Genomic DNA, 26,590 nt, shown 5'->3' with positions numbered 1-26,590 from the left:
TTCTTCTTCTATGGTTAGGTGTTAGATGGAGTGAGTGTGGCAGTCAAACATTTTGGATACTCCATATCAGGTGGCCTGGACATAGACGGGAATGCTTACCCTGACCTAGTTGTTGGATCCCTTTCAGATATTATTGTCCTCTACAGGTGAGATGTAGAGACCCTTTGATATGCTAATCTGCTGACTCATTGATCTGAAATACCTCCAAGACCATTTGCTGTATTTTCATAAATAATATTCAGCTGTCCCAGTACCTATCATAAAGTGCTTTTCCTAAATAGTGTTTTTTATCTTGTCATGTTAAAAAAAACTTTGAATAAGACTTTAATTTATATAATTATCCTTTAAATTAATAAAATCTCAGCTAAGGAAGCCAGTATACTAAAGATAATCTATCTTTACATTTTCTTGCTTTACGAGTGGTTAGAAGTCATCACTTGTCATTGTGGAACACAAGGTTTTGTATCACAAAAAGTGAATGGGCAGATTCAGGCCCTAGCTTATGCCAAAAAAAATAAGCTTTTTCATTCACCTAGAGAAGCAGACAGTGAAACACTTTGTTTAATCCTCTCAGGTCACGTCCTGTTATTCATGTCAAGAATGAGCTCTTCATTAACCCTAGCAACATTGATTTGCAGCAGAAGAATTGTGCAGGCCGAGACGAGGTGTGGTGAGTACCTGTGTCTTTTAAATTGATTTTTGTTTTCTGGGGTTAAGTTGTCAATATTCCAACCAGGGTAGTTAGTGTACATGTTCTACACTGAATCAAAATAAATCACATGTGTGGATCCTCAGTAGAAAGGTAGAATTGCTCATGTTTAGAAAAAAATGAGCAATGAAGTAAACTAAATGTAAAATACATAAATAATGGTAATAACTTTTAAAATAAAATGTAATGTTAAACTGCAGGGAATGCCATGTAATAATGTATCACATACTGTTTTATTAACATTAGTAATGTGGAAAGTCATTGTTATTAACTCACTGGAAATATTTTAAAGCACTTTCTTGTTTATATCTACATCAGTCGTTTAACCTCTTGGAAAAAAACCCAACATTTTAAATTGACTTTTCTTTTAGTTTTTGATTGGACTGCTGTAACATTACATTTATTTGCTTAGCAGATGTTTTTATCCTAAGTGACATAAAAATGAGGTCAACATAATTGAGTAAACCTCTGTGTGGGGGACTTTTAAAAGTAAGGGTTACAAGGCAAAGTTACAAAAGTGATCACCACAAGTGAAGAGCTCAGAACAAAATGCAATTCCTAGGTTACAAAACCTAATAACTAATAAACGCTGGACAGAAATTCAGGTGTGCATCATCTTTGTGCAACAGTTTAAAAGGTCACTAACATGTATTTCTGGCTCATCCAATATGGAATTGAATTTGGCAAATAGGACTGGCAAGCTTTATTGGGCTGAAATTGCTGTTTTATTCAAAATGTTCTAATGAAGCGATGCACAATTTCATGTTGTTTACTACTTCAGAAGTCCTACTTTATTTTATTTTTATTCGGGGAATAGCCATAATCCTTATATTTAGTCTGAATAAATTGTAGTTTTTAACTGTAATAGTAGTTATTGAAAGAACATACCTTGAACCCTATACAATTCTAGGTCAGAGACTAGTTTTCAAGACTAGTTTTTTCTCCTGTATTCTTGTGGGAATTGTAGCTGACTGTACATTTGTCTCATAACACAAACCCATGCCATTAGGTTGATTTTTAACTCTAAATAGGCCTGTTATGAGTGTGCCCTAAAATAGACTGGTGTCCTTTTGGGTTCTAGTTACTGCCAGGATTGGCTCAAGGTCCTTGAGATTCTTCACTGAAAACAGAAATATCTAAATATAGATGAATGGATTTCTGATTAGTTATTCAGGCTGCATTAGCCAATATCGTTGGCATTTTACAAATTGTGCTTTACTTTGTTGTGGTGGAATGTTTCAGTACTCAGGCTAGTTTGGGCATTCACCTGTGGTTCACACATCTATGGCTCACACTTCCAATTTTTAAGGCGTTACAAAATTTCATCTCACACTGTTAAAAATGGTAGAACTGAACTCAGTTCTCTGGGGACTTAAAATTTGACTAATTATATGGTGGGCCTCTAATGTTTTTTCAGTGTTAAAGTGAGGGCCTGTTTCACATATACTGCTCACCCCAAAGCCTACAGCCCACACATTGGTAAGTTCCAGTCTTTTTTTACTTTGACCTTTTGTTGACTGCCTTTTGTTGTACACCAATCACACTCTCTCTATGTACAGTTCTCAGCGTGATATTTGAGGCTGATGCAGAGCGAAGAAAACTAGGCTTGCCACATCGTGTAAGCTTTCTGCGTCGAAAAGAAGGAGAGACGGAGTATCAGCACACCACTGAGGTGGTACTTCGAGGACAGAGCAACCGTGAATGTCATACAGAAGAATTCCAGTTGCAGGTATCTGTCAGACTAAAATTAAATGCATCTGATATTCTCTGTGTGAGTCCTCTTGAGTAAAGCATGTGGAGAATTGGACACCCCTTAGGTGCAACTCTTTGTCATCTCTCTCTCTCAGCCATTTACCTTTGGTCTTCCTTTTTCTGTATTGTACCCAGGAAAACATCCGTGACAAGTTGCGCCCCATCTCTGTGTCATTTACTTACTCTATCAAAGATGCCCGGCTTGGACATCAACTCATCAACCAGCTTGGGGCCCTTCTACCAGTTCTCAATGCAGCTATACCCAACACTGTTCACACAGAGGTTAGTCAGCCTGTTGTTAGGGTTGACATTTTGTTTCAAGGTACCCACTTTAATTATCCAGAGAGAGGACACCTTTCTTTCTTTAAATAGTATGAATGATCTCTGGAGGATAACCTTAAGGCTTGAGAAATGAGCTAGGTCCAATGTTATTTGAAGTTGAAATAATGAAAAAGGAGGACGAATAAACAGACTACTGTTACCTACTGTTACACAATCCATTTCTCGTTTGAGCTGAAGTGCCCCGTGTCTTGTTCTTTCTCTCCCTCTGTTTGAGTCTCTTTTATTTACAACCTGGACCATCAGACTGTCATAGAATCTGGAGTAATATTTTTTATAGGCATTACGGTGGGAAATCATAAGTTAGGCTTCCTATCAAAAATCAGTTTTTTTTTATCCTTCTGTCATGAAGTTCAGCGACTTTTGATGTTTCTCTCAATTTATTCCGAAAAGGGTGACATGACGGTCACAATTTAAATGCCATTTAAAATTAGAATCCTACCTCTTAAAATATAATAATAATAATAATAATAATAATGCATTTTATTTATAGGGCACTTTACATTAGCAGTAACATTAACATTAAAAGTTTAAACAAAGGCAAAGCAAGATAAAAACAGAGATAAAACAACAATAATTATTGCATTCTTGTTAATAAGCTTTCCTAAATAGAAAAATCTTTAGCTGTTTTTTAAAACAGCCCACAATCTGCTGTGTTCTTGGGTGGTATCAAAAAAAGCATCACCCCATCATTCCACCACCATTAATTTGACCCCCAAAAGAAATATTTTTCACTTTTGACTCCAGGTGATTTCTTTCAGCTTCTTCTACAAAATAATCTATATATAAATCTATATATATATAATTCACTAAGCCACTGGCGAGTAAGACACCATGGAGCATGCAGGACGGAGCCACGCTCACCAACTCTAAGACCATTGGATACGACGACAACTCGCAGAGCCACACCCACCAACTCGGACGCGACGACTCACAAAACACGGCGTCATTCATGTTCGTCTGTGCTACAGTCCACATGCACCTCTGAGCCATGTTGACTTTTCGGTTACGACGCATGACCGTGTGCACCATCGCAAACTGTTTTACACGCTACATACAGCGATTCGCATCCACGACAAACATGCGTCTTGTTAGATGGTCCTGCAGGAACACGGAAAACGTTTCCCCGCCCACCAACACTCCTTATTCCCCGGCCCGCGTCCACCCTCGCTCTCCAGGCATTCACACTGCCTGCTCATGTGCCCGGATGCAACAACTCACCAACTACCCTGTAAGTCACTTTCGTCTGTGCTACAGTTGACATACACCTCTGAGCCACGTTGACTTTTCATTATTCTTTTCGGTTATGATACACGACTGCATCCACCATCGAAAACCATGGGAAAGGAACAACGAAGCCCCGCCCACAAACTCTAACCCTCCTCCCACGTGATAGGGAACGCACCTCAGAGCACCGCCCGCCAACTCGAAACGTCCTCCCACGTCCACCCTCACTCTCGAGGCACGGCTTACTCATGTGCCCGCCCCCAACAGCTCACCAAACACATACTCACTCGCTTTGGTCTGTGCTACAGTCCACATCCAGCTGTGAGTCACATTGACTGTTCATTTGCCCTCCATGGCTACCGCTTCAAATGTATTTCATGGAAACAACACTTCTTTCAATGTTATACAAATTCCTGCATCAGGTAACTGTTTGTTTCTATCAGTCGGGTTTTTCTGGAAAAATGTCATTGACGAAACTGTTGCTCTCAAACTTCGCAACATGGCTGTTGGCTTTCTTTGCCAACATTGGGATAACTTCGTCGACATGGTGTCCGTTGTTGTTAGTCACAGAGGCATTGTTATAAAGTCTGCTCAACAATATGCTGATTACATGAATACGTCCGGAGTCTATGGTGGCGAGGCAGAAATTGTGGCAATGTCCCAAATGCTTTCAGCTACTATCACCATTTACTTCCGAGAACGTCCTCATGCCTCTCCTCAAGTTTACAATCCGGCCCAACGTCTCTCCATATCCCTGCTCTTTAGCGGTCCTTTGGATCATGGGCATTACAAGGTTCTCATGCCTCTCAAATACACACGTGATAACCTTCTGGTGACATCTTTTGACGCTGTCGGTATGTGCACACAGGGTGCACACCCACTTGCTCACCACACTAATGTGACGTCACCTGCCCACTCTCCTCTTCCTGAAAAACATTTAAAGACACACTCCCCTGAACAAATGCATTCCACACAGGACTTTCAATGCACCTTTTGTTCCAAAAGCTTCCATGTGCAGAGATATCTGAACGCACATTTAAAAAAACACAACACTAAACGAATGATGCAATGTGAACATTGCCAGCAATGCTTCAAAACAACTTATTCCAATTCCTTTCAGTGTCAACACAGCACTAAATCGTTCATGCACAAACGTCGCATTCAGTTTTCTGCAGCTTTTCAAGAAGATACCGCCATTCACGTCCAAGAACATAACATTGGTCTACCTACCGCACTATGTGCTTCTTGCAGTGCTCGTCATTGGCCAGCAGAGGTCAACACATCCGGACATTACACTAAGTGTTGTCATGCCGGCAAGGTGTCTTTGCCACCGCTATCCAAACCTCCTCTTTTTTTAGAAGACCTCTTGACTGGCAAGAACCCGCAGTCCCGAAATCACTGTGATCATATCAGATAATACAACTTTGCTTTATCTTTCGCGTCAATGGGCACACACATCGCTCAACCATCTGGACAAGGACCGTATACGTTCAGAATCCACGGTCAAATTTATCACCAGGTCTCTCCTTTATATACCAATCCTGACACGTCACCACAATACGGTCAGCTATATATCTTCGATTCTGCTGAAGCTACCAGTCAACGTTTGCAAAAGGAATGTAATAGCGCTTGCAGTGACATTTTGTTGCTGCAACTAGACAACATGATACGACAGGTTAATCCCTTCGCAAAGTCTTACATGCAAATGCATGACATTATCACTCACAGTAAGCCTGTTACTGTTGTACGAATGGTGTTCATGGAAAATCCACATCTGGATATGAAAAGGTATAACGCCCCGTCCTGTCAAACTGATGTTGCTGCTATCTTTGTAGGTGAAGACGGGGAACCTCCTGCACAGTGCAACATTTGCATATATCCAAGGGGAGATGCTTGCAAATGTATCTCTGTTCTCAATATGAACTGTCACCCCATGGTTTATCCACTGCTGTTCCCTTACGGAGATCCAGGCTGGCACATACAATTGACCCATGTTGAGGAAAAGTGAACCGCGAAAAGAACTGTCTTTCCGGAAGTGTTTAGCCATCAATAACTAATTAGGCGTGAGATTGAGCATTAACAGGTCTGTGATGCCCTTCGATGTCCGGAACTGCACGTGCGCTACACTGTATCAAGGTGTGTCTACTCGGCGCCGAGAGACGTGGGTAAGCCGTTGAACCCCGTTCGTGCTGGAGACCATGGCTTGCAATTATTCCCCATGTACAAGGAATACCCAGTAAGTGCGGGTCATACGCTCGCACTGATTACGTCCCTGCCCTTTGTACAAACCCACGCCCCCCCATCACCCTCATTGCTACTACCATGGTCGGGTGACTTTCACGCCACATTCCAGCTTCACCCCTCTTTGCAACCACAATCCTTTAGACAAGTATTTTTTTTTTTTAACTCATGACCAGTTCTTACCCTTCCTAGTGTCCTTGAGACTAAGAAATGCTACCCACAAACATCCCGGGGGGTTATTTGAGACACTTCACAAACCATATATGACCCTTTACTTTGAATGCAATGGTGAATCGTGTATCTGTGTGACCCAAAAGAAGGCAACTAATGACTCAAGATGTGTCACAACCCATATTTTAAAAAACTTTGCTTTAGAAGTTAGTAGTAGAATATGCACATCTGTATACCAGAACTGAAGCACTCCTGGTTTCCACTTTTGAGGTGCTTCTTTGCTATTCTTGTGAAAAATTCTAGCATTCATGAAAAATACATGTATTGTCTACTATACATTTCTGCATTTTATGGTGGCAGAGCCCCTGCTTACCAATTTCATTTATTTCCAGAGAAGAGTTTTTGGGATCAGAGGTGTTCAAAATGGTCCCCCGCCTATCACACCACTTGGATGGCTGTAAAAACACATGGCATAATTCATCATCTCTGGGATTGCGTTTAAGGTCTGGGCATACATAACTGTGTTATTTCAGCCCATCAATGAGCTCTCTTACCTTCAGCTACAAGGTGGAGGGACCTACGACTTGAACCCTACATTCAAATATTCACTTTATCGAATGTTCCTTGTACTTGTAGCAGCCACGACTACTGAATTAGCAGTACTTCAAAACCCAGATAAGCTCCTGGAGGGATTTTCTTATCTTATCCAAAGTTGCTGGATGCAAAAAATGGTACAGGAAGGTAGGTGAAGACGGGGAACTAAGACACAGTTTTGGTTTGAAGCAGAATTGTAATTAAAATGCATCTAAAGACTTTGTGTAAGCCGATCAACTAACAAGAGAAGGCATGGCACAAGGGACAAAGTGGTGTATTATGACACATCATTGTGTGCTCCATCCAGCTCAGAATGGATGTTCACTTTTTTTTTAACATTCTCTGCAAGATGAATGCAACTTCAAAACATAGAGACATTATTCAGGTCTGTCTGCAATTTGTAAAAATAAACAAGAACATGGAGCTAGCAAGAGTGAACTCGAAAATATATGCATAAAAGTCAAAAGCCAAACCAATTTAAACAAGTAAGGTATCATCAAAAATGTAAAGTAGAAAAGAGTAAAAAAACACATAAGAATACTAAGATGGGACAATCAAAAAAGAACAAGAGAAACTCAAGGAATTAGCAGAATTGAAAGTCAGAAGCCTCCTAAAATCTAAAAGAAGCTGGAAAAATGCCATGCAATTTTAAAATGACTGTAGTGGCCGGGGGTAAAGTGCTTGGCAGGATAGACTATGGACATTTCCTGGAGTGAAACTTAACTGTTTAAAGCCCACAGCTGCCTAAGTAAAATATGTACTATATGGATCCAGTATAAAATATAAATGAAAGGCTTTCAGATTATAATTTAGAAAATAACAAAACATTAGGATGCATACAATCAGAACAGGACACTCTGCTGAAGGAAAGTAAATATTTTGACTTGAAATTCTTAACAGGTGAATTTTCTTAGAGAAGGCTGTGGAGATGACAAGATATGCCAGAGTAATTTGCGCCTGGCATTCAGATTTGGGAGGAGAGCTCCAGGGAGTGAGAATTTCATTCCCCTTGATATGTGAGTACCCTTTTAGCATGTTGCTGCACATTGTATAGTTGACTGTTCAGATCTGTTATTCAGAAAGCTGTCTTTCCACAGAGAAGAGGAAGATGGTATTCCTGTTTTTGCACTCAGTGGCCAGAAAGATGTGGCTCTTGAAGTGACCATCACTAATCATCCTTCAAATCCTAGAAAACCCATGGCAGATGGAGATGATGCCCATGCTGCTCAGCTGTTTGTGCATTTACCAGACTCTCTGTCCTACAGTGGCTTTCGAGGACCACAGGTATTAAGATCTCACATGTATTAGCATACATTTTGGCCTGATGCTGTTTACGTATAGGCTATACAGCCATAGGCACATGGTCACGTATGAGTATAGGGTTCAAAAAAATCAGACAAGGAACTTCATTGATTGATAACTATTGTGTCACAGTGTAACTTCAAGGGTACATACCTTAATGGAGAATGAAGGGTTAATTACAAAGTAAATTATTTTGCATGTTTTATTTTAGTGACAGATTTAATCATGTTTAAATGGGTGCATGAGTATAGTCTCCAGGCTTTTAACTTGTTGAACATCTGAAAACTGTTATACTTTTTCTTGAACTGTTTATTAGAAGAAGCTTGTTATGTATGAGCACATGTATGTGGTTACACTGAACTTACATAAACATGTGCAGACATAGGTAGCAGTAGTAGTACTAGTCGTATTGTTACATGTACAGAGTACAATGAAATTATTATTTGCATGTCCAACCAATATGCAACACGTTAACACTTTCTGGTGCCATGGTAATCAAGAATAAACTAAAATACATAAATCCGTTTTATGTAATAGGAAGCACAAATCATCTTAACCCTGTGGTGTGTAGTTTGCACATGTAGTTTTGTATAAATTCACATATAAAGAGCCCATACAGTATGTATAAGATGCATATTTTGGCATGCAGACCAGTAACAATGTAAAAACAAAAAGAAAAAATGTTAAATACAAATCATAATGTTTCTATGTTTCTGTTGGTGAGAATAACACTTTATACTTTGGCAAGGTAAGATTCACAATGCAGTGCTTCTTTTTCATCTGCCTCAACTATCAAGTTCCGCTGTCAATGTAGGTGATGCTAATATGCAAGTGGTTCTCATTATACATACTATACAAGGCATTCAGAGCACAGGTAGATGTTGTTGTTGTTGCTGTAGGCGTTTTCTCTATTTGACAAGTTAATTGAGATTGTATCCTTTCTAGCTATGAAGAGATATAAAGAATCTGCAAAAATATGAATGTGAATTCAGGCACCAACATCCTCTCTTGCAAGTAACCACAACTGAGATATCACTTTGAACAATTTTCAGTTAATCACTCCGGAGAACACCACAATTACCACTCCCCAGCATAAAATAGGCACAGAAGGATTCAGGAAATAAGAAGAAGTTGTTGTTATTTATATGTGACGGATATACAATTCAAACCTCAAAGAACAAAACTAACAAAAGCAAACAAGCCCCCCACTTGTCCTAACCAGTGTCATATCTATTTAAAACAGTGGTCTACTGTAGCCTTCTTCAGAATACCTTTGGCCTTACGTCTTGCACATTAAAGAGTCCTTAGCCCAAACCTTTCATACTCTTGACGTAATCAGTCACTGGCATAAAGTTTATCCCAAGATTTCTTGTGGTAGAATATCTACAATCTGATTTGCTGTTAGAACTAGTCTACAAAGCCTTAGAGCCAGCAAGCCAAACTGTGCTTTGGTGGTCCATCACACCAATATATCTCTGAGGCCTGGGTTCAACTGAGGTAATTCTGGTCCACTTGGAACATATGTCTTTTTGAAAAAGCCTTACAACTTTTTGGCCCCTGTACTTTATTGGCATAGGGAATGCCTTCTGCTATCCTTTCCGCATTTACACTGTTACTTCCGTATGCATTTTCAAGTGGCACCATTGCTGATTTTTTCTGAGATACTTGCATTGCTCACTGGGAACTGTGTATAAAAAGTGTTGTAATTTCTACATGGTGTGACCGAAATGTATGCAAACACCTTTAAATGAAAGTCTGCAATGTGCACTTTGCAAATCAAACAGTTCAGAAGTGACTAATGTTAAACTGTGGAGCAGAGGGGAAAATCAAGGAAAAATGTGTCTTTGTCCTAAACATTATGGAGGGCACAGTATTTATTTGTTATTGTTATTTCAATCTTCATTCAAATTTCACTTACTGTAAGACAGTGATGAGATATTCAGTACTTTTAGTTTATTGTCATTTTTTCTTTAAATGGGAATATTGAACAGTGGCTATATTTGTAATCCATTATGTCACCATGTCTACCTACCCCCAGAAATAAGCAGACCTGCACATATACTGTAAGTGTGTTTTGTGCTGCTAGCACTGATGGTGTTATTTTCTTACCTTTTTAGTTCTTTGTTATTTTTCCCTGCAGGATAAACAGCTAGTCTGTGTGCCCAACACCAATGGATCCCAAGCAGAATGTGAATTGGGAAATCCCTTGAAGCGGAATGCGGTGGTAAATATTCCAAGTGACCGTATATTTTATTCATAAGCAGCACAATATGTTAAATGTTCTTGAACTGAAGAGGATGGCAGCAGAGAGGCATTACTGGCAGTTTCAATATGTGTTGTATTTTTTTTTGGAGAACCTGGCTAAAGGATCAGATTTCTTTGTTGGGTGGTTGTTAAGGCTTTGATTGGATTTTTACATGGAATTCAAGCCTGGTGATCTTCTCATAGCAACTCATTCACTTTTTGGCAATCTTGTTAACATGTTCTCTTTTGTCTCTTGGTAGCTCACCTTCTTTCTAATTCTGAGTACTTCAGGCATCACCATTGAGACTACAGAGCTGGCTGTTGGTCTACAACTGGCTACGTAAGTGCAGGCTGGGGTGGCAGGGGTTGAGAGGGGGTTGTATGGTATAACAGTCAGAGTGTGCTTAGCTGTAGGTTACCCCAGAGGCAGATCCTGACTGGCCTGTGTGCACAATGAAAAGTGGGCGCTTTTCACAATGTGTACCAGGGGCACATTTTTCACAAAGCTAGTGAGGATGAACCCAGCCATGTGTAACGTTTGCTGGACTGTAACATGAGATTTTCTTACCTTAAAGCTTCAAACTAATTATATTGCTATGTTTCCATCACAGAATCAGTGAGCAGCCAGACCTTCCGCCAGTAGTTGCAAAAGCAAGGGTGGTGATTGAATTGCCTCTGTCGATCAGTGGGTAAGTAGCAAACAAATTTGGAATACTCATAGACTGAAAAGAAAGGAAGGATGCTACAGAGCTGTGGTGTAACTAGAGCAGGATTAAGTCAGAGCTGCAGTGCAATCAGAGAACTGATTTGAATTAACTGCACTGTAAATGGAGGAGAATTACCTCAGAACTGCAAAGTAGGCAGGATCTAATCAATAACATTTTAGAATTAGCATTTATATCAGGGAAAGGTTTCTTTTCACTCTTTTCTACTCTTAAAGTTTTACTCTGGCTGTTGGCCTTCCTCTCTTTCTCTTGGTTGGGGGTTGAATTGAATTTAGTTTTGCTAAGTTTGACTTTATTGTATGGAATGTTACTTGCTTTTAATAATTTCGATAAAAAAAGAACTGCAATGTAAAAACAGGAGGACCTGAAAAGGACTACAGTATCAAACACAGAGGGGGCTGCAGTGTAAAAACAGAATGTCATTCAAGGGTTTTCAAAGTCTGTCCTGGGAGCCCTCGTAGCAGCAGGTTTTTATTTCAAGCTAATTCTATTTTAGTTGGGCTTCTAGCTTAATTAAGCAAGCTGTTATTTCTCACACTATTACAAATACTAGTTCTTTAATGGCACTTTATTCTTATTTACTAGATCTTGTGGTTACTCGTAGAACTATTGTTTGACAAAGACCCATTTCAGTCTGGAAAAAGTTCTCTCCTGTGAAGTTGGTTCTTTGTGCTTTGAAAACCGTTCTAATATGGAAATTAAAACTGAAATCTTTAATGTATGGTAGGCTACCAAGCAGGATATTTACTATATGGAGTTGGTTACAAATCTAAATAATAAAGGTTCTTTTCGGAACTTTTGTGTGGATGTGTCCTTTACTTTGTTTTTAACATTTTCATCATCATAATGACTTTCATTCTGATTTTCCAGGTGTTCTGGTTATTTAGCCAATGTTTACAAATTAGCAGCTCACTGAAATGTTTGAAAAAAATGTGCCAGTAATGTTTTGCAATTGGGTTCAAATGTTACAAACAGTAGTATGCGTTTGCAATGTTTTGTTGTGATAAATGGCCAGTTCATTGTGGGGCTGATGCTGAAGTTGGTCTTATTAGATAGATAGATAGATAGATAGATAGATAGATAGATAGATAGATAGATAGATAGATAGATAGATAGATAGATAGATAGATAGATAGATAGATAGATAGATAGATAGATAGATAGATAGATAGATAGATAGATAGATAGATAGATAGATACTTTATTAATCCCAAGGGGAACTTCACATACTCCAGCAGCAGCATACTGATACAAAAAACAATATTAAATTAAAGATTGATAATAATGCAGGTAAAAACAGACAATAACTTTTTATAATGTTAACGTTTAACCCCCCGGTGGAATTGAAGAGTCGCATAGTTTGGGGAAGGAACGATCTTCTCAGTCTGTCAGTGGAGCAGGACAGTGACAGCAGTCTGTCGCTGAAGCTGCTCTTCTGTCTGGAGATGACACTGTATAGTGGATGCAGTGGATTCTCCATAATTGATAGGAGCCTGCTTAGCGCCCGTCGCTCTGCCACAGATGTCAAACTGTCCAGCTTCATGCCAACAATAGAGCCTGCCTTCCTCACCAGTTTCTCCAGGCATGAGGCGTCTTTCTTCTTAATGCTGCCTCCCCAGCACACCACCGCGTAGAAGAGGGCGCTCGCCACAACCGTCTGATAGAACATCTGCAGCATCTTATTGCAGATGTTGAAGGACGCCAGCCTTCTAAGGAAGTATAACCGGCTCTGTCCTTTCTTAGACAGAGCATCAGTATTGGCAGTCCAATCTAATTTATCATGCAGCTGCACTCCCAGGTATTTATAGGTCTGCACCATCTGAACACATTCACCTCTGATGATCACGGGGTCCATGAGGGGCCTGGTCCTCCTAAAATCCACCACCAGCTCCTTGGTTTTGCTGGTGTTCAGGTGTAGGTGGTTTGAGTCGCACCATTTAACAAAGTCCTTGATTAGGTCCTTATACTCCTCCTCCTGCCCACTCCTGATGCAGCCCACGATAGCAGTATCGTCAGTGAACTTTTGCACATGGCAGGACTCCGAGTTGTATTGGAAGTCCGATGTATATAGGCTGAACAGGACCGGAGAAAGTACAGTCCCCTGTGGCGCTCCTGTGTTGCTGACCACAATGTCAGACGTGCAGTTCCCAAGACGCACATACTGAGGTCTGTCTTTAAGATAGTCCACGATCCATGCCACCAGGTATGAATCTACTCCCATCTCTGTCAGCTTGTCCCTAAGAAGCAGAGGTTGGATTGTGTTGAAGGCGCTAGAGAAGTCTAGAAACATAATTCTTACAGCACCACTGCCTCTGTCTAAGTGGGAGAGGGATCGGTGTAGCATGTATTAGGACACTTTTATGTCCTGGGCCCTGATGTGTATAACAATACTCTCATTTAAAACTATGGCAAAAATACAATTGTCTTAAAAATGTAAAAATCACACTGCTGTGCTTTTTAGATTGTAGAATTTGGAGAAGGTTAAAAAAAGACAAGCTAATTAAATGAGACCAGTCAGAGGTGAGATGACACACTGACTCCCCATGTGGAGAACTAAAGGAGTATAAATTAAAGACCAAGTCAGAACCTCAGTTCCACTTCACAAGGAGTCATCAACTATTCAGAACATTTAGAGGTGAATTCAACTGAGGAGGACCCACCGGATCTGCAGCACAGATGTAGGAGGGACACCAGAGGAGCAGTGCTTTAGGAAGAGGCTTCACAGTTTAACCACAGAAGTGAAGGCTCAGTGCAGGACTGCAGTTGTAGATGTAGCTCAAAGTGCTTACAGGATAAAGAAAGAGAAAAAAGACAAAATGTATAAATAAAATTAGGCTATACTAATTAACACAGAATGAAAGTAAGGTCCGATGGCCAGGGAGGACAGAAAAAACAAAAAAACTCCAGACGGCTGGAGAAAAAAACAAAATCTTCAGGGGTCTGAGGCCATGAGACCGCCCAGCCCCCTCTAGGCATTCTACCTAACATAAATGATCTCAATCAATCCTTATGGTTTTCAGGCTTCACATGGAAGAATCTGATGATGATGGTCATGTGGATCTCTAGCCTTCAATTCATTAATGTAGGAACTGCATGGTGCTTTGATCGGGTGGTGGTGGCGCAGATCGCAACCACAGAAACCTAGAAAAAGAACAGCAGAGAAAGTGGGAGTTAGTATGGATTTCGGAGCCACCAAGAATGGTAATGATAATTAAATGTATATACAGAATGTCAGGATTAAACTAAAATGAAGCTATGAGAAAGCCATGTTAAAATAATGGATTTTTGGCAGTTATTTGAAGTGCTCCACCGTATTAGCCTGGCGAATTTCTATTGGTAAACTGTTCCAGATTTTAGGTGCATAACAGCAGAAGGCCGCCTCACCACCTCTTTTAAGTTTAGCTCTTGGAATTATAAGCAGACACTCATTTGAAGATCTAAGGTTACGATTTGGAGTGTAAGGTTAAAGACATTCTGAAATATACGATGGAGGGAGATTATTTAAGGCTTTGTAAACCATAAGTAGTATTTTAAAGCCAATTCTAAATGGCACAGGTAATCAATGTAGTGATATCAAAACTGGAGAGATGTGCTCAGATTTTCTTTTCCTAGTTAAGATTCTAGCAGGTGTATTCTGCACTAGTTGCAATTGATTGTTTTTTTTGGGTAGTCCTGAGAGGAGTGTGTTACAGTAATCTAGCCGACTGAAAACAAAAGCGTGAACTAATTTTTCAGAATCTTGCAATGTTATAAGAGGTCTAACTTTTGCTATATTTCTTAAGTGGAAAATGCTGTTCTAGTAATCTGATTAATATGTAAGTCAATAATTACCCCTAAATTCTTTGCCTCTGTCTTGACTTTTAATCCTAATGGATCAAGTTTATTTGTAATACCCTCATTATATCCATTTTTGCCAATCACTAAAATAGTTTTGTTACATTTAGAGTACAGTGAAATTCTTAATCGTGCAACATGTTGCCACTTTCAGTTGCCATGATTAACAAGAATGTAATGTGGTAAAATGCATATGTTTACTGTAACTAACAGAAAAACACAAATGAGCTTACATGATGTGCTCCTTAACCCTGCTTAGTTACCACTTATTCAGTTGTGTTCCCAATTTCAGATAAATCCCTGAGGAAACACCAGTATAGTTAGCACTGTCTCATCTCATACTCTTTTTTACATGAATTAATAGACTCTGAGTGTGTTTCATGCTATATTAATTAAATGTAGAGACATTATGACCTTCTCTGAGAACAACTGAATTAGCCAGAGCTACAGTGTGCCTTTGAGTATTCCATCAAAAGTAGAGGATTAACTAGTAGAGGACTTGGCCTGACGTGCAGCATAACTTCTTGCAAAAATCTTTTTGTTGCTCTTTCCAAACTTATGTCAATGCTTTCAGTCATTTCTAAATGATATTCTTGCCTTTCAGTGTTTCCAGTTCCCATCAGCTCTTTTTTAGTGGCACAGTAAAAGGAGAGAGTGCCATGACGACAGTGGAGGAAATAGGAAGTCTTGTGGAGTATGAATTCACGGTGAGAACCTTTGTATTTGAGAAAAGGATATAAGTGTAAAGCGAGGGTGGTTGGAGAGTCAAAAGGATGAAGAGAGCAATTAAACAATAAGATGGAGAGGAGTAAACCAAACCATAGGTGGAGGTAATGGGACAGCATGCCATCCATGAAGTTCCACTGTAACTCCTGGGCTCCTTACTGACTTACCACATGTAGTTGTTTCTTCTGGAGCCATGGAATTGTTAGAAAAGAGAACCAAAACTGGAATAACATAGACCAGGTTAGAAAAGTCATAGACCTGCATTGTGTGATGCTGCTGATAAAGCTCTTTGAGGTTTCTTCAGGGAGAAATACTTAAAACAAAATGTGACTTTCAAAAGAGGGAGTGGTGCCATCAGAGTGCTTCTCCAAAAAATGCAACACAAAAGTAAGTACGTTACTCTTAATATACTGAGATTGCCATTCATCTCCAGTGCCCACTCTTGATGTTCCTGGGAAATCAGTTTTAGAAAGAATGTCACATGAATTGTATTAAACTGTTTTAATCCATTTTCATTTTAATATTGATATACTAAACATTACCCAATTAATGTGTGTGGCATGGTGACAGAGTGGTTAGTGCCATTGTCTTAAAATTCCAGAATTACTCTTGGGCACTACTTTGTAGAAATTGTGTGTACCTCAAATATCTGTGGAGGTTTCAATCCCACATCCAAAATTGGGTTAGCTGGTGGCTATCAATTGGCTGTGAATCATTGAGAGCAGGTGTGTGTGAGGGCGGCCTACTATGGGATGCTGGCATAGACATCAGATCACTCCAACCCTGAGCTAGATATGTAAGGGATGAATGGATTAATGGATGGATGGATGAGCTCATATGTCTGTTTTTTCTTTGAAACATAATTTTTTCAGGCAAGAAACTAAAGGTCTCTTTTTTATGTCCAGATAACACTCTTTACCTGATTGCTTTGTAGGTCGCCAACCCAGTAAAGAATCTTCAAACACTTGGCTCTGCTTTCCTAAACGTCATGTGGCCCTATGAAGTGGCCAATGGAAAATGGCTTTTGTACCCCACTAGAATTCAGTTTATTGATGATCGAAACAGCCACTGCACCTCATCCCATAGGATCAACCCACTTGGGCTAACACTGGATTCGCAAAGCCTTACAGGACAGAGGGTGAGTGGACTCAGAGTTCTGACTTCAAGCAGCAAACAAAATGTTTTTTTGGGGTGCAGATGAGGCATGTGAATTGTGAACATCATGTTATTATGTAAAATGAAAATTAAAACTATGATCAGGAAGTCCTCTCATATTTGGGTGTTAAAACTCCATGTTGTGGTCAGCGTTGTTCTCCAGTACTCAGCATGAAGGTATTAAGCTGAGACTTCAATGATCCTCAGTGCAATGTATTCCTTGGATCCTCAATGCATTTAAAACAGAAATCTCTGTAGCACTCGGTATCACAGTCTGTGGGTCATTGGATTCGAATTTAGGAACCTCAAGGATTATTATGGGTCACCCTATAGCCCTGAACCATCCTGCTGGGGAGTAGCTGGTTTTTCCTGGCAGATCTTTTTGGTAGTATGAATATCTGACTATGCTAACATTTTTAATGTCCCAAACAGGCTTCTCAGCTCAGACGAGGAAGGTCCACTGAAGAGGAAATGAGAAGCACAGGGTACGAGACCATTGGGAGAACAACACCAGCCGTGGCAGCTTCTGAAAGGAGGAAGTCTCTATCCCTGGTGAGTAGAGGAATCTTCACAAATAAAAGGCACTCACCCTGCGTCTGCATTGTTGTGACTCTGAATCTGAATTGGTAATGTCAGATAGTCCGCCATCAACTTTATTGCCTGTCTTTTTCTACAACCTCTTCAGGATTGTTCTCTTGGTTCAGCCCGTTGTATGCTGCTACAGTGTCCCCTACACAACTTTGATGGGTCAGCCAAGCTGAAAATCCAAGGCCGGCTATGGAACAGCACCTTCATAGAGGTCAGAAAATCTTACCTTACAGGTTTCACTTTAACCTGCATCCTGTACAGAAATTACAAAAGCAGCATGCCCAGCACAATAAAGTCTTTCTTCAGTGCTGTGATGGATTCTCCAAAATCTCAGCACAGAAAGCCTAAATTAATAGGTTGTATTAAACCAGCAGAAAATGACATTAAAGTCCATGACAAAAATGAATTTCAATGTCTTCTTTTTATTATCTTTAGGACTTTCCCAATGTTTCAGATCTTGAATTGCTAGTTGAAGCCAACGTCACTATCAAGTCTCACATCAAGCATCTTCGTTTACGGAATGCTAATGCAAGGGTAAAGTGTGTGATTTTGTGATGCTTAACGGGGGTTAAGCCAACATCTGTATGCATATCCATTTCATCTTTTTTATCCACTTACTTGTTCCATTTGTTCTAAATATTGGGATAAGAAGAGTCTCGGCCAGAGTCTGTCCCAGACTTGAATGTAGCAGCTGGTCTTCAGAGTTAGCTTCCAGGTAATGTAACATGCTTGTCTGGAGAAAAACCTGTGGAGACTGAGGAACATGTGCAGACACAACAAATACAGTGACTGGATAGCATTCCACCCAGTTTTCTATGAGACCTATAAGGCTGCAATGGTAACCACTGTGCTAACCGCCATCTGTACCAAATATAACTAATAGATCCTCCTTATTTCATACTTGATTAAAAGCTCTCCTTCTCCTGATAAACCCACTCAAGAAAACTCTTACTTTTCCTAAACCTTTCTTTATGAGATTTACTAAGTATGCGTAAGTGTAACATGTGATGTACTCGCACCCTTTTCAGAGAAGGTTGCACATCTATGACATTAGATTAAGCGGGTTGGCTGGATGGATACATTTTTTTTTGTATTGTATCTTTTTGTGATGATGCGGGGTTGGCTCCATGCTACTGTTGAGCCTAGGAGCCTCCCAAACTCACCACCATTGATTAGTCATGAAAGCGAGATGAGCCAGGCAGATGAGGACACATACATATAGCAAGGGGTAGGTGCAAAAGTGAGAAGTGTTTTTATTTAAAATACAAAAGTCAAAAAAAAAAAACTTCAAATAAATACTGCAGTGCAAAATATTCAGTAAATATTTTGTAGAAGTTAGTGAACATCTGGAGGTTAGTAACAGTCCCATAAATAATTCATTAAAAATTACACTAAAATACTAAGGTAAGGAACTTGTCTAAAATCACAGTCCTTGGTGCGTCCTTTTAAAATTCTTGTCTCCTCTGGTAACATCAAACAGGATCTTGCAACAAGGGAGATGCCTGCCAACAGACACAGCCATCCTTCTCCAGGTTCAGGTCCCTACTGCTCCATGGCTCTTGGTAGGGTTCCCCATCCGAAGCTGTTCTTACTGAGGTTTGGGTCCCTGCAGCCATCTGTGGCCCTTACAGGGCTTCCATCCGAGCCTCCCCGAATCCTGCTGCCTTCCCGGAGTTACGTGGAAGCGAGCCACACATCACTCCCCACTCCACCAAAACACTCAGTGGGACTGACTCTCTTCAGCCCCAAGTGTCGGCCACATGCCCCCCAAGGAAATCTCCTTCCAGCTGTCTGCGCTCATGGTCTCTCTCGCTCTTGCCTGCCTCTCTCTGTTTTCTTTCATTTTGTTTCTCCCTTCTTCCATGCCGGCTCTCCATTATGTGTCTCCATGTGCACAGCACCTCAATCACGAACCGCAGAAAGCCGATGGAGCAATCATGACAGATCACAGCCTCACGTACAGGTGTGCTTCATCTCAATCACCCCACCAACCTCCCGCAGCCGTGTGAGCACATACATCCACAGAGATGGAGCCAACTGTTTAATTACTTATTTAAAACGGACCACTAATGCTTAGACGCAGACCCACTATTCCAAACCTTTGTTCCTGTTCTCTAGATATGCATTAATCATCTTGCTTCTGGTCTTTTTTTCACACAAGTATTCAAAGCACGGACAAATTGTATTGGGCAGTATCAGCATCATGCTCTGTAGGTCATAATGCTTGTAGTTCTCTACGATGATTCCATCATAACAATTTTCCTTTTTTTTTTTTTTTCTTTTTTCTGACGTAGGTCGCTGTGATGGTACATCCTGAGCATGCCATCTCAGACTATGAAGGCATTCCATGGTGGATCATACTGATAGCCATCCTTGCTGGCATTCTGGTTCTTGCCCTGTTGGTCTGCTTGCTGTGGAAGGTAAAGCTAAGTCAGTGCTGCTGCAGCTCAGAAAGCAGCTTTAATAAATTTCCTCTTTATTCACCCATCTTTGTTTTCCTTCATATCATCTCTACCCCCCATCCTTTTTTAGTGTGGTTTCTTTAAACGAACAGAAAGGAAGCCTCAATATGAAACGGAGTATTATCGTGCCCATCTACAGGTGCAGCCCTCTGAGGCTGAAAAGCTGGCCTATGACCATTAGAGGGCACTGTGGTAATTCGCTATGCTGGCCTTTGTTGTGACAGCTTGATGTGTTGTTTGTTTTGAAGTGAAGGGCAGGGGTCTTTATAGCTGGTGTGCCAAATGGCCTTGAACACTTTTGCTGCATGTGAATGTGCTTGTCACCTCAAGTGTGTACAAAAGTCTTCCTCAGGCAGAAAAAACAGGGTGAGATGTTTTAGTCACCAGGAGTACCCATTTCTACATATCATTCATTACTGGGGATTTCACTTTCAGAAATAATCAGCTGAAACCTTGCAGGGAATCTACACTCTGGAAATCAGCATTTAGGAAGTAGCTCATCAGACCTCCACCCAGTGCATTAAGGAAATGTTCTTTGTACTCAAGTTCTTATAATCAGGAAATTCATATTAAGAAAGCAAACAATACTGCCAGACAGTGACAAATGACTTTTAAGAGGCTGCGTATACCACCTTCACACAGAGAAATCCGGGGTTATTAGTTCACTTTCCAGTGCTATACTGTACAACCAGGCCATCCACTGCAGGAGCTGATATTCTGGAAGCAGCTCATTTGTCCCACCTGGTTGAGGAAACACTGCAGACCCCCATCCAGTAGAACTCAGAGTTCTCAAAGTACTCTGTAAGGGCCCAGGTTCTGTAGAGCTTAGATTTCTAAGAGGCTCCACACTCCCTACAGTGTAGGAATCAGTGATCAAGTAGTCTTCTCGTATCAACCTGCTTATATCACAGTTGAGGAAGAAGCCTGAGGGAACTGCAGGAACTAGTCCATTAAACCACCACTTTGAGAAAACTGGGTTTAAAACATGGGCCCTTAGGGTAGTGATGAGGGCTCAGAAAAAAAAAAAACGAACTAATTACTGAATCCAGTGTTCAGAAAGCGGACCCTTGCACTCCACTTTACGGTACATCAGGGTTTACTTGACGCATTTTTTGTTTCTGTGTTACATTTGCTATGTTGTTCTTATTTATAACAGTGTGGCCATCAGACACCAAAATTTCCAGAAGTTTCTTCACACTCTTGATATATTCTGTTGTTGACTGCTCCTATATCCAGTCCCAACACAATTGGCTTAAAAGCTAACTCCATTTTCTGTCAGCTGTGATCAAAGTTACTGTGACTGGCTTATGCGGAGAGTCACAGGGCCACTCTTGGGTGTTGAAGCTCCGTCCAGTCTTTGACTTTTGGGAGCTAACAGGAAGTGAACTTTTTTTTTTTTTACAGTTCAGCTTGTATAACTTGCATGAACTAAAGTTTAATAATGAATGATTCCCCTGATAAGTTTGAAAATCTCAGAAGATTAGTATAGCTGGAATACCAGGGTCTGATGGCCTTCACTCTGTAGTTTCTTACTGCCTGTGTGTGTTTAGGTGGCACTTTTTGTCTGCAGTGTGCAGTTTGCCTTGTAGTGAAGTAGCAGGCAACCACAGTCCTGGGTGGCTGCACTGGACATTCCTGTAAGTAAACTTCTCAGCTCTTTGTACGCCTTATTTACCTACTCCTGTAACTTAAAGAGGCCAGCTGTGTGAATGTTCTCTGAAGGTCTGTCTGGTGTTCCTTGCTATTTTGTACCCAGCAGTACTGGGATAGACTCCTTCTGTCCCTATGGTCCTATACAGTTTGTTCAGATCCCAGCTCAGGCTCAATGAGTGCATTTCCATCAAATTAAATTTAAATCAAAGATGCACACACAGAACCGAGAAAAGGGGAGTACAGTAACCTCTTTATGACAGAAATCTGTTTTTTTAAAAACCTCCATTTACATGTGCAAATCCACTTATGGAGTTCTCCTTTGGCAAAGCACTTTGATGTAATAAAAATGCACTAACAAAGGATTAAATATCATCAACGACCATCATGCATCTGAAAACAAGCATGAGTCCTGTGTCTCCTGAGCAGACTGGGATACATTAGTTTTAAAAGTAACTTAGTTACATTACCCATGGCTAACAAAAAAGTATCAGTATTATATACTTACTTATTATGAAATGTAATGCTAACAAAGAGTGCATTACTTTTATTTGTATGAAGAACTGCACATTTGACTCACCAGCATGTGTTGCTTTATCAATAAACCTTCATGAAACTGACCAGAATAGCCAAACATGATCATTTTTTTTACTTTTTTTTTAAAATAGGTTTAGTCCTTTGTGTGCTATGAAATAAATTGCACTGATCCCCATTTTATATCTCCTACGTGAGCCTCCAATGATTTGCAGTAGGCATACAAGCTGCTGTGCCACCCTATCACACTATTTCAACACATCTGTAGCAAGTAGCTGGATTTAAAGTAAGCTGACACTTTACTTACAGGTTTTTGTCACCGAATGGCACGCATCACATTCTTCTGCTTGCCAAGGAGCGGCACAGTGCTGCTAAGATAATAATAATGCAGGCATTTTTACTTAAGTCATAAAAGTGCTGATACAGGGCTGCTCTTTACTTTAAAAAGCAATCGGATCACATTACCCCAACACCGCTTTAGCTGATTGTGCTGCTGAGCTCAGCACTGAACGTTCAGCCCTTCAACATAAATTTAGCGATTTCAGAAATATTGGGACAGATTATTTCCACCAGGAGAAAGAATAATGTGATCACCTGCCTCATAAAATTGTTCTGCTTTCTATCTGTGGCTGCTGCATTTGTGTGTAAAGCAAAGACATCCAAAGGCTAACAAAGTGCTACAGACTTCAAAATCTTTCAGTGTAACCCACTTGGCCAAAGACTCATAGAGAAATCTGATGTTGTTAATCCAGTTTCTCAAAGATTAATATTCTGGTTTCTAACTGGAATAAGGGGATACATGGCATTTTTGAAACTGGGTTTCTGTGAATAACTGGGTTATTAAGGAACATGTGAACACACTCACTGTGTGACCCTGCAGAGGTTACTTAACAACTGCATAATCAAAATAACTCATTCTAGAATGGACAGTATTTTCTTTATAAAAAAATCATCAAATAGTCACACAGTTAATTTTTTACAGGAACAGGTACACATGCTGGGACTTTATTTACAGGTACAAGTTGTTAGCAGTCAACTTCCAGACCCATTTTGCCCGCACCTATTGAAGGCTCACCACGAGATGGTCCTCTGAAGGTTTTTTCTCACGTGTCACTTGTTGATCAGTCCTAATGTACTGTATTTGCTCCCCAGGCTCCCATGATGTTGATATTTTTAGAGAAGGACTCCAGGAGTGCTATGGCAGTAATCGTTTTTTAAATGACCTCTTTCAGTGTAAAATGAACAATACAGAACATTAAACATCCAATTAGATATGATCTGCAGCAAAAAAATGTCATCCTTCATCCATCACTAACGGTGAAGTACCCTCCTCCACTGGATAGCCTACATGCCCATCTGAGTTGGCTCTTAAAGGAATACTCCATCCCAAAAATATGTTACTGTGCTAGAGTGTAAAAATGAGCGATACAGTATCTGTTATATAGGTTATCTTGTATGTCTTTATTTGGAAAATTAGCTTTATACTTGTATAATATTTAAAGGGAAGAAAACTGTGTAACTAGTTGTAGCTTTAGCACATTCATGACCCTAATAGCTCAGATAACATATTTGTTGGGCTATCTGTGGTGGGGAAGGGTGAGTTAGCTAAAGTGGTCCTGGGGTGTGTGTGGGGATTGAGGGCTTTTAGTTTGTATGAGCTTACAAGATGATTACCACCCCCCCATCCCCCCCCCCCCAAAGAAAGAACTAAAATTGTCTAATCAACAGATCACAAAGTGGGGACTGAAAAAAACCCTACAGAGAAACCCTTCTCCTGGCCTGCTGCGGCCCATGGGCAATGGTAACCTGTTCTAGATGGGCTCCAGGGCACAGCCCTGAAGGTTTTTTGTGCAGAGGAGTACCTCCAATGTGACATCATTGTGCTTTTTCACAGTGTGGCTTCTTTAGACGTGCCCAGTACAAAGACACTGTCCCACAGTACCATGCAGTGAAGATTCCCAAGGAGGACCGGTCACAGTTTCAGGATGAGAAGTCAGGAACTTTGAAAAAGAAGGAATGGGCCACACACTGGAACGAGCGGGATGGGACCTCCTAGAGGACAAAATTGTACATAGAGGAACACTCACCTGCTGACAGACACAATGGAAAACCTGGGTAGAGCATCCAAGATTGCAGAAACAGGGCAGCACATAAACAGACCACGCCTATCATCATCCTCCTCATTACCTCCAGACTGTGATTCATCAGGCATCCTAAACAGGCCATGGTGGACCCCTGGTGGGCAAGCCCAGCCCAGGCCTGGACTACTGGAGCTCCTTGTAGATTGTTGAGGAGCCATCTATTCAGAAACGGAACCTTAATACCCCAAAATGGACAAGACTGAACTATTTTGTAAATTAAACTCACCCAGTTCCTTGGCCATTAATCTACCCATGCCAGTGACTTCTATTTTGTGTCTGACTTCTTTTTCTGATGGATTTGCACCAGATGTAGCTGATCCTGGTTCTGGCATCAAACAAAGTGCAAGGTCAGCCATCTCATCCTGCCTGATTAGCCCCATCTTGTTTCTGAGCTTTGTGTTTAGAAATTAAATTTTATGTCAAATGTCTTAAGATGGACAAACAGGGCAACCTTTCTTAGCTTAGTGAAGGATGGACAGCAGCATGAAACCCTTAATCATTCATATCCTTAGTGGGTAGTTGGGCAGGACTCATCATTCCCTGCGATTCAGTTTGGGAGGGCAGGACCTTCTCATAATGGGCGAGCTGCATCATTCTGATTGGGTGGGGATGCATTACCAGGGGATTTTTTTTGTCTCAACTTGGATGTGTTGAGGACCCGCTAATGACAAAGAGAAACGGGGGGCCTCAATCATCTTCAGGAGTTTGGGGCTGGAAATCAGACTTCTACTTTGCAGTTTCTGTTTTTTACTGGTGTCCTGGCCTTTGTACTGGAGGATGAACAGCATGCTTATTCATCATGGTCAAAACTTGCATTTTCTTATTTCTCTTTAGTTTTAGAATAGTGTAGGTTATGTGCATAGTAGGGTGGGTTCCCCTCGATGACAGGTTTCCTAAGTTGCATTTGTTACTGCTAGACTTGAAGAGGCAAAATAGGTAAGAAAACTGAGTCAAGGCATTTGATGTCTTCTCCTCTCCCCCCTTACTTTGCTCCTAGTCAGTCACACCTCTTAACATTTGATTCCTATCAAGTGGGGACACCATACTTTATTATGCTAATTTTGTCAGATGAAAAGACACCTAATTCTTTAGGGTTTCTTTTTTTGTGTTCACATTACAGCTTATTGTTTGGTGTGGCCTGGTCTAGTCTGAGGGGCATGCCTGACCGTCCTCTAGCTTTTTACTCAAAGAGTAGCACTTACTAAAACTGACAGCAGCAGTTTCCTTTAGGTACAGTTTCTTTTGTTCCTTGTTTTATGTGCCTTATCTTCTGTGATCCTTTTTGGGGGCTCCTCTCATTACTGGGTTCTTCATTTGTACCACATGAATGTTCTATGAACCAAAGGATTAACAACTTGTCTCAAACACTTTGTGTGAATTGTTTGTACAACAATGAAATAAACAAGCTACTGATCGTGTAACTGTTCATAATCCTTTGTCATCAAATTACAGACTGTTACTGTGCCTAACACATTAATGCTGTTCTGTTCTACCTTCCAGTCAGACCCTAACTATGCTTCAAAATGGAATAATCAGTTTGGTATTCCTTTGTAAGAAGGGACATTGGGATTCATCAGTTAGTCTATGTGGAACACACCACACTAAGATGAATGACAACAGGCAGACGTACCAGACATTTTGATGGTAAATATGTATAAGCTGCCCAAAAGGCCCAGCAACTCCCCAACATGCAAGCTCAAGCTGGATTTTATGGATGGTGCCTTGTGTTTGTAACAGAAACACCAGAAGGCTGTGACACAATAGGTGTGCGACTTTCTGGAGACAGATACAGATCTGAATGTGTTCAGTTCCCGCATTTATCAAGCATCTCGAAGCAGGAAAACGGTCCTAACGGGCTCAACAATCTTAGAATGATGCAAATTTGGTCCTAGTCATAGGAGTAGCAACAAAAGTTTTTATTCTCCTAATATAAGACATAACTTAAAACTTCACCTGGATTTAGGAGACTCATAAGCTCTCCTAACTCTCTACAAGTTGCTAGCAGATGGCGTTCCAAGAAAAGTTTGCGCAAACACTCTGGAAAAGGAGAAATGTTTTGCAAATGCTGGACAACAATGAACTCACAAAAACATATTGATTTGTAACAAATCTTGTAAGTTACACGATCATTCCACGTACACAGAGAACCCATGCATTGTCTGCTGAAACAAAAGTGCTGGGAACATTGTGTGTAAA

At 40.5% G+C, this 26,590-nt stretch overlaps 1 protein-coding gene across 4 annotated transcripts in view; it reads left to right on the top strand.

Annotated features, from left to right (window-relative positions):
- Positions 1 to 26,590, top strand: part of itga7 (integrin, alpha 7) — a 181,281-nt gene that overhangs the window by 49,960 nt on the left and 104,731 nt on the right. For 2 of the 4 annotated variants that reach the window (XM_028798033.2, XM_028798032.2), the window contains exons 9-25: positions 19 to 146; positions 575 to 670; positions 2,127 to 2,188; positions 2,269 to 2,438; positions 2,597 to 2,743; positions 7,934 to 8,049; positions 8,131 to 8,317; positions 10,476 to 10,559; positions 10,840 to 10,919; positions 11,191 to 11,268; positions 15,743 to 15,845; positions 16,799 to 17,002; positions 17,452 to 17,571; positions 17,705 to 17,818; positions 18,043 to 18,141; positions 19,902 to 20,027; positions 24,148 to 25,815. In XM_028798033.2, the coding sequence (XP_028653866.1) occupies positions 19 to 146; positions 575 to 670; positions 2,127 to 2,188; positions 2,269 to 2,438; positions 2,597 to 2,743; positions 7,934 to 8,049; positions 8,131 to 8,317; positions 10,476 to 10,559; positions 10,840 to 10,919; positions 11,191 to 11,268; positions 15,743 to 15,845; positions 16,799 to 17,002; positions 17,452 to 17,571; positions 17,705 to 17,818; positions 18,043 to 18,141; positions 19,902 to 20,027; positions 24,148 to 24,309 (2,076 nt within the window). In that variant the 3' untranslated portion in view covers positions 24,310 to 25,815. Of the gene's footprint in view, positions 1 to 18; positions 147 to 574; positions 671 to 2,126; positions 2,189 to 2,268; positions 2,439 to 2,596; positions 2,744 to 7,933; positions 8,050 to 8,130; positions 8,318 to 10,475; positions 10,560 to 10,839; positions 10,920 to 11,190; positions 11,269 to 15,742; positions 15,846 to 16,798; positions 17,003 to 17,451; positions 17,572 to 17,704; positions 17,819 to 18,042; positions 18,142 to 19,901; positions 20,028 to 20,139; positions 20,262 to 24,147; positions 25,816 to 26,590 lie in introns of those variants that run through there. The other 2 variants (XM_028798034.2, XM_051925209.1) reach the window with 2 other exon arrangements.

Source organism: Erpetoichthys calabaricus, chromosome 3, assembly GCF_900747795.2.
Source record: "Erpetoichthys calabaricus chromosome 3, fErpCal1.3, whole genome shotgun sequence".
NCBI classification, from domain to species: domain Eukaryota; kingdom Metazoa; phylum Chordata; class Cladistia; order Polypteriformes; family Polypteridae; genus Erpetoichthys; species Erpetoichthys calabaricus.
Note: the sequence above shows the minus strand (reverse complement) of the source record. Positions and strands in the feature narration are given on the sequence as shown.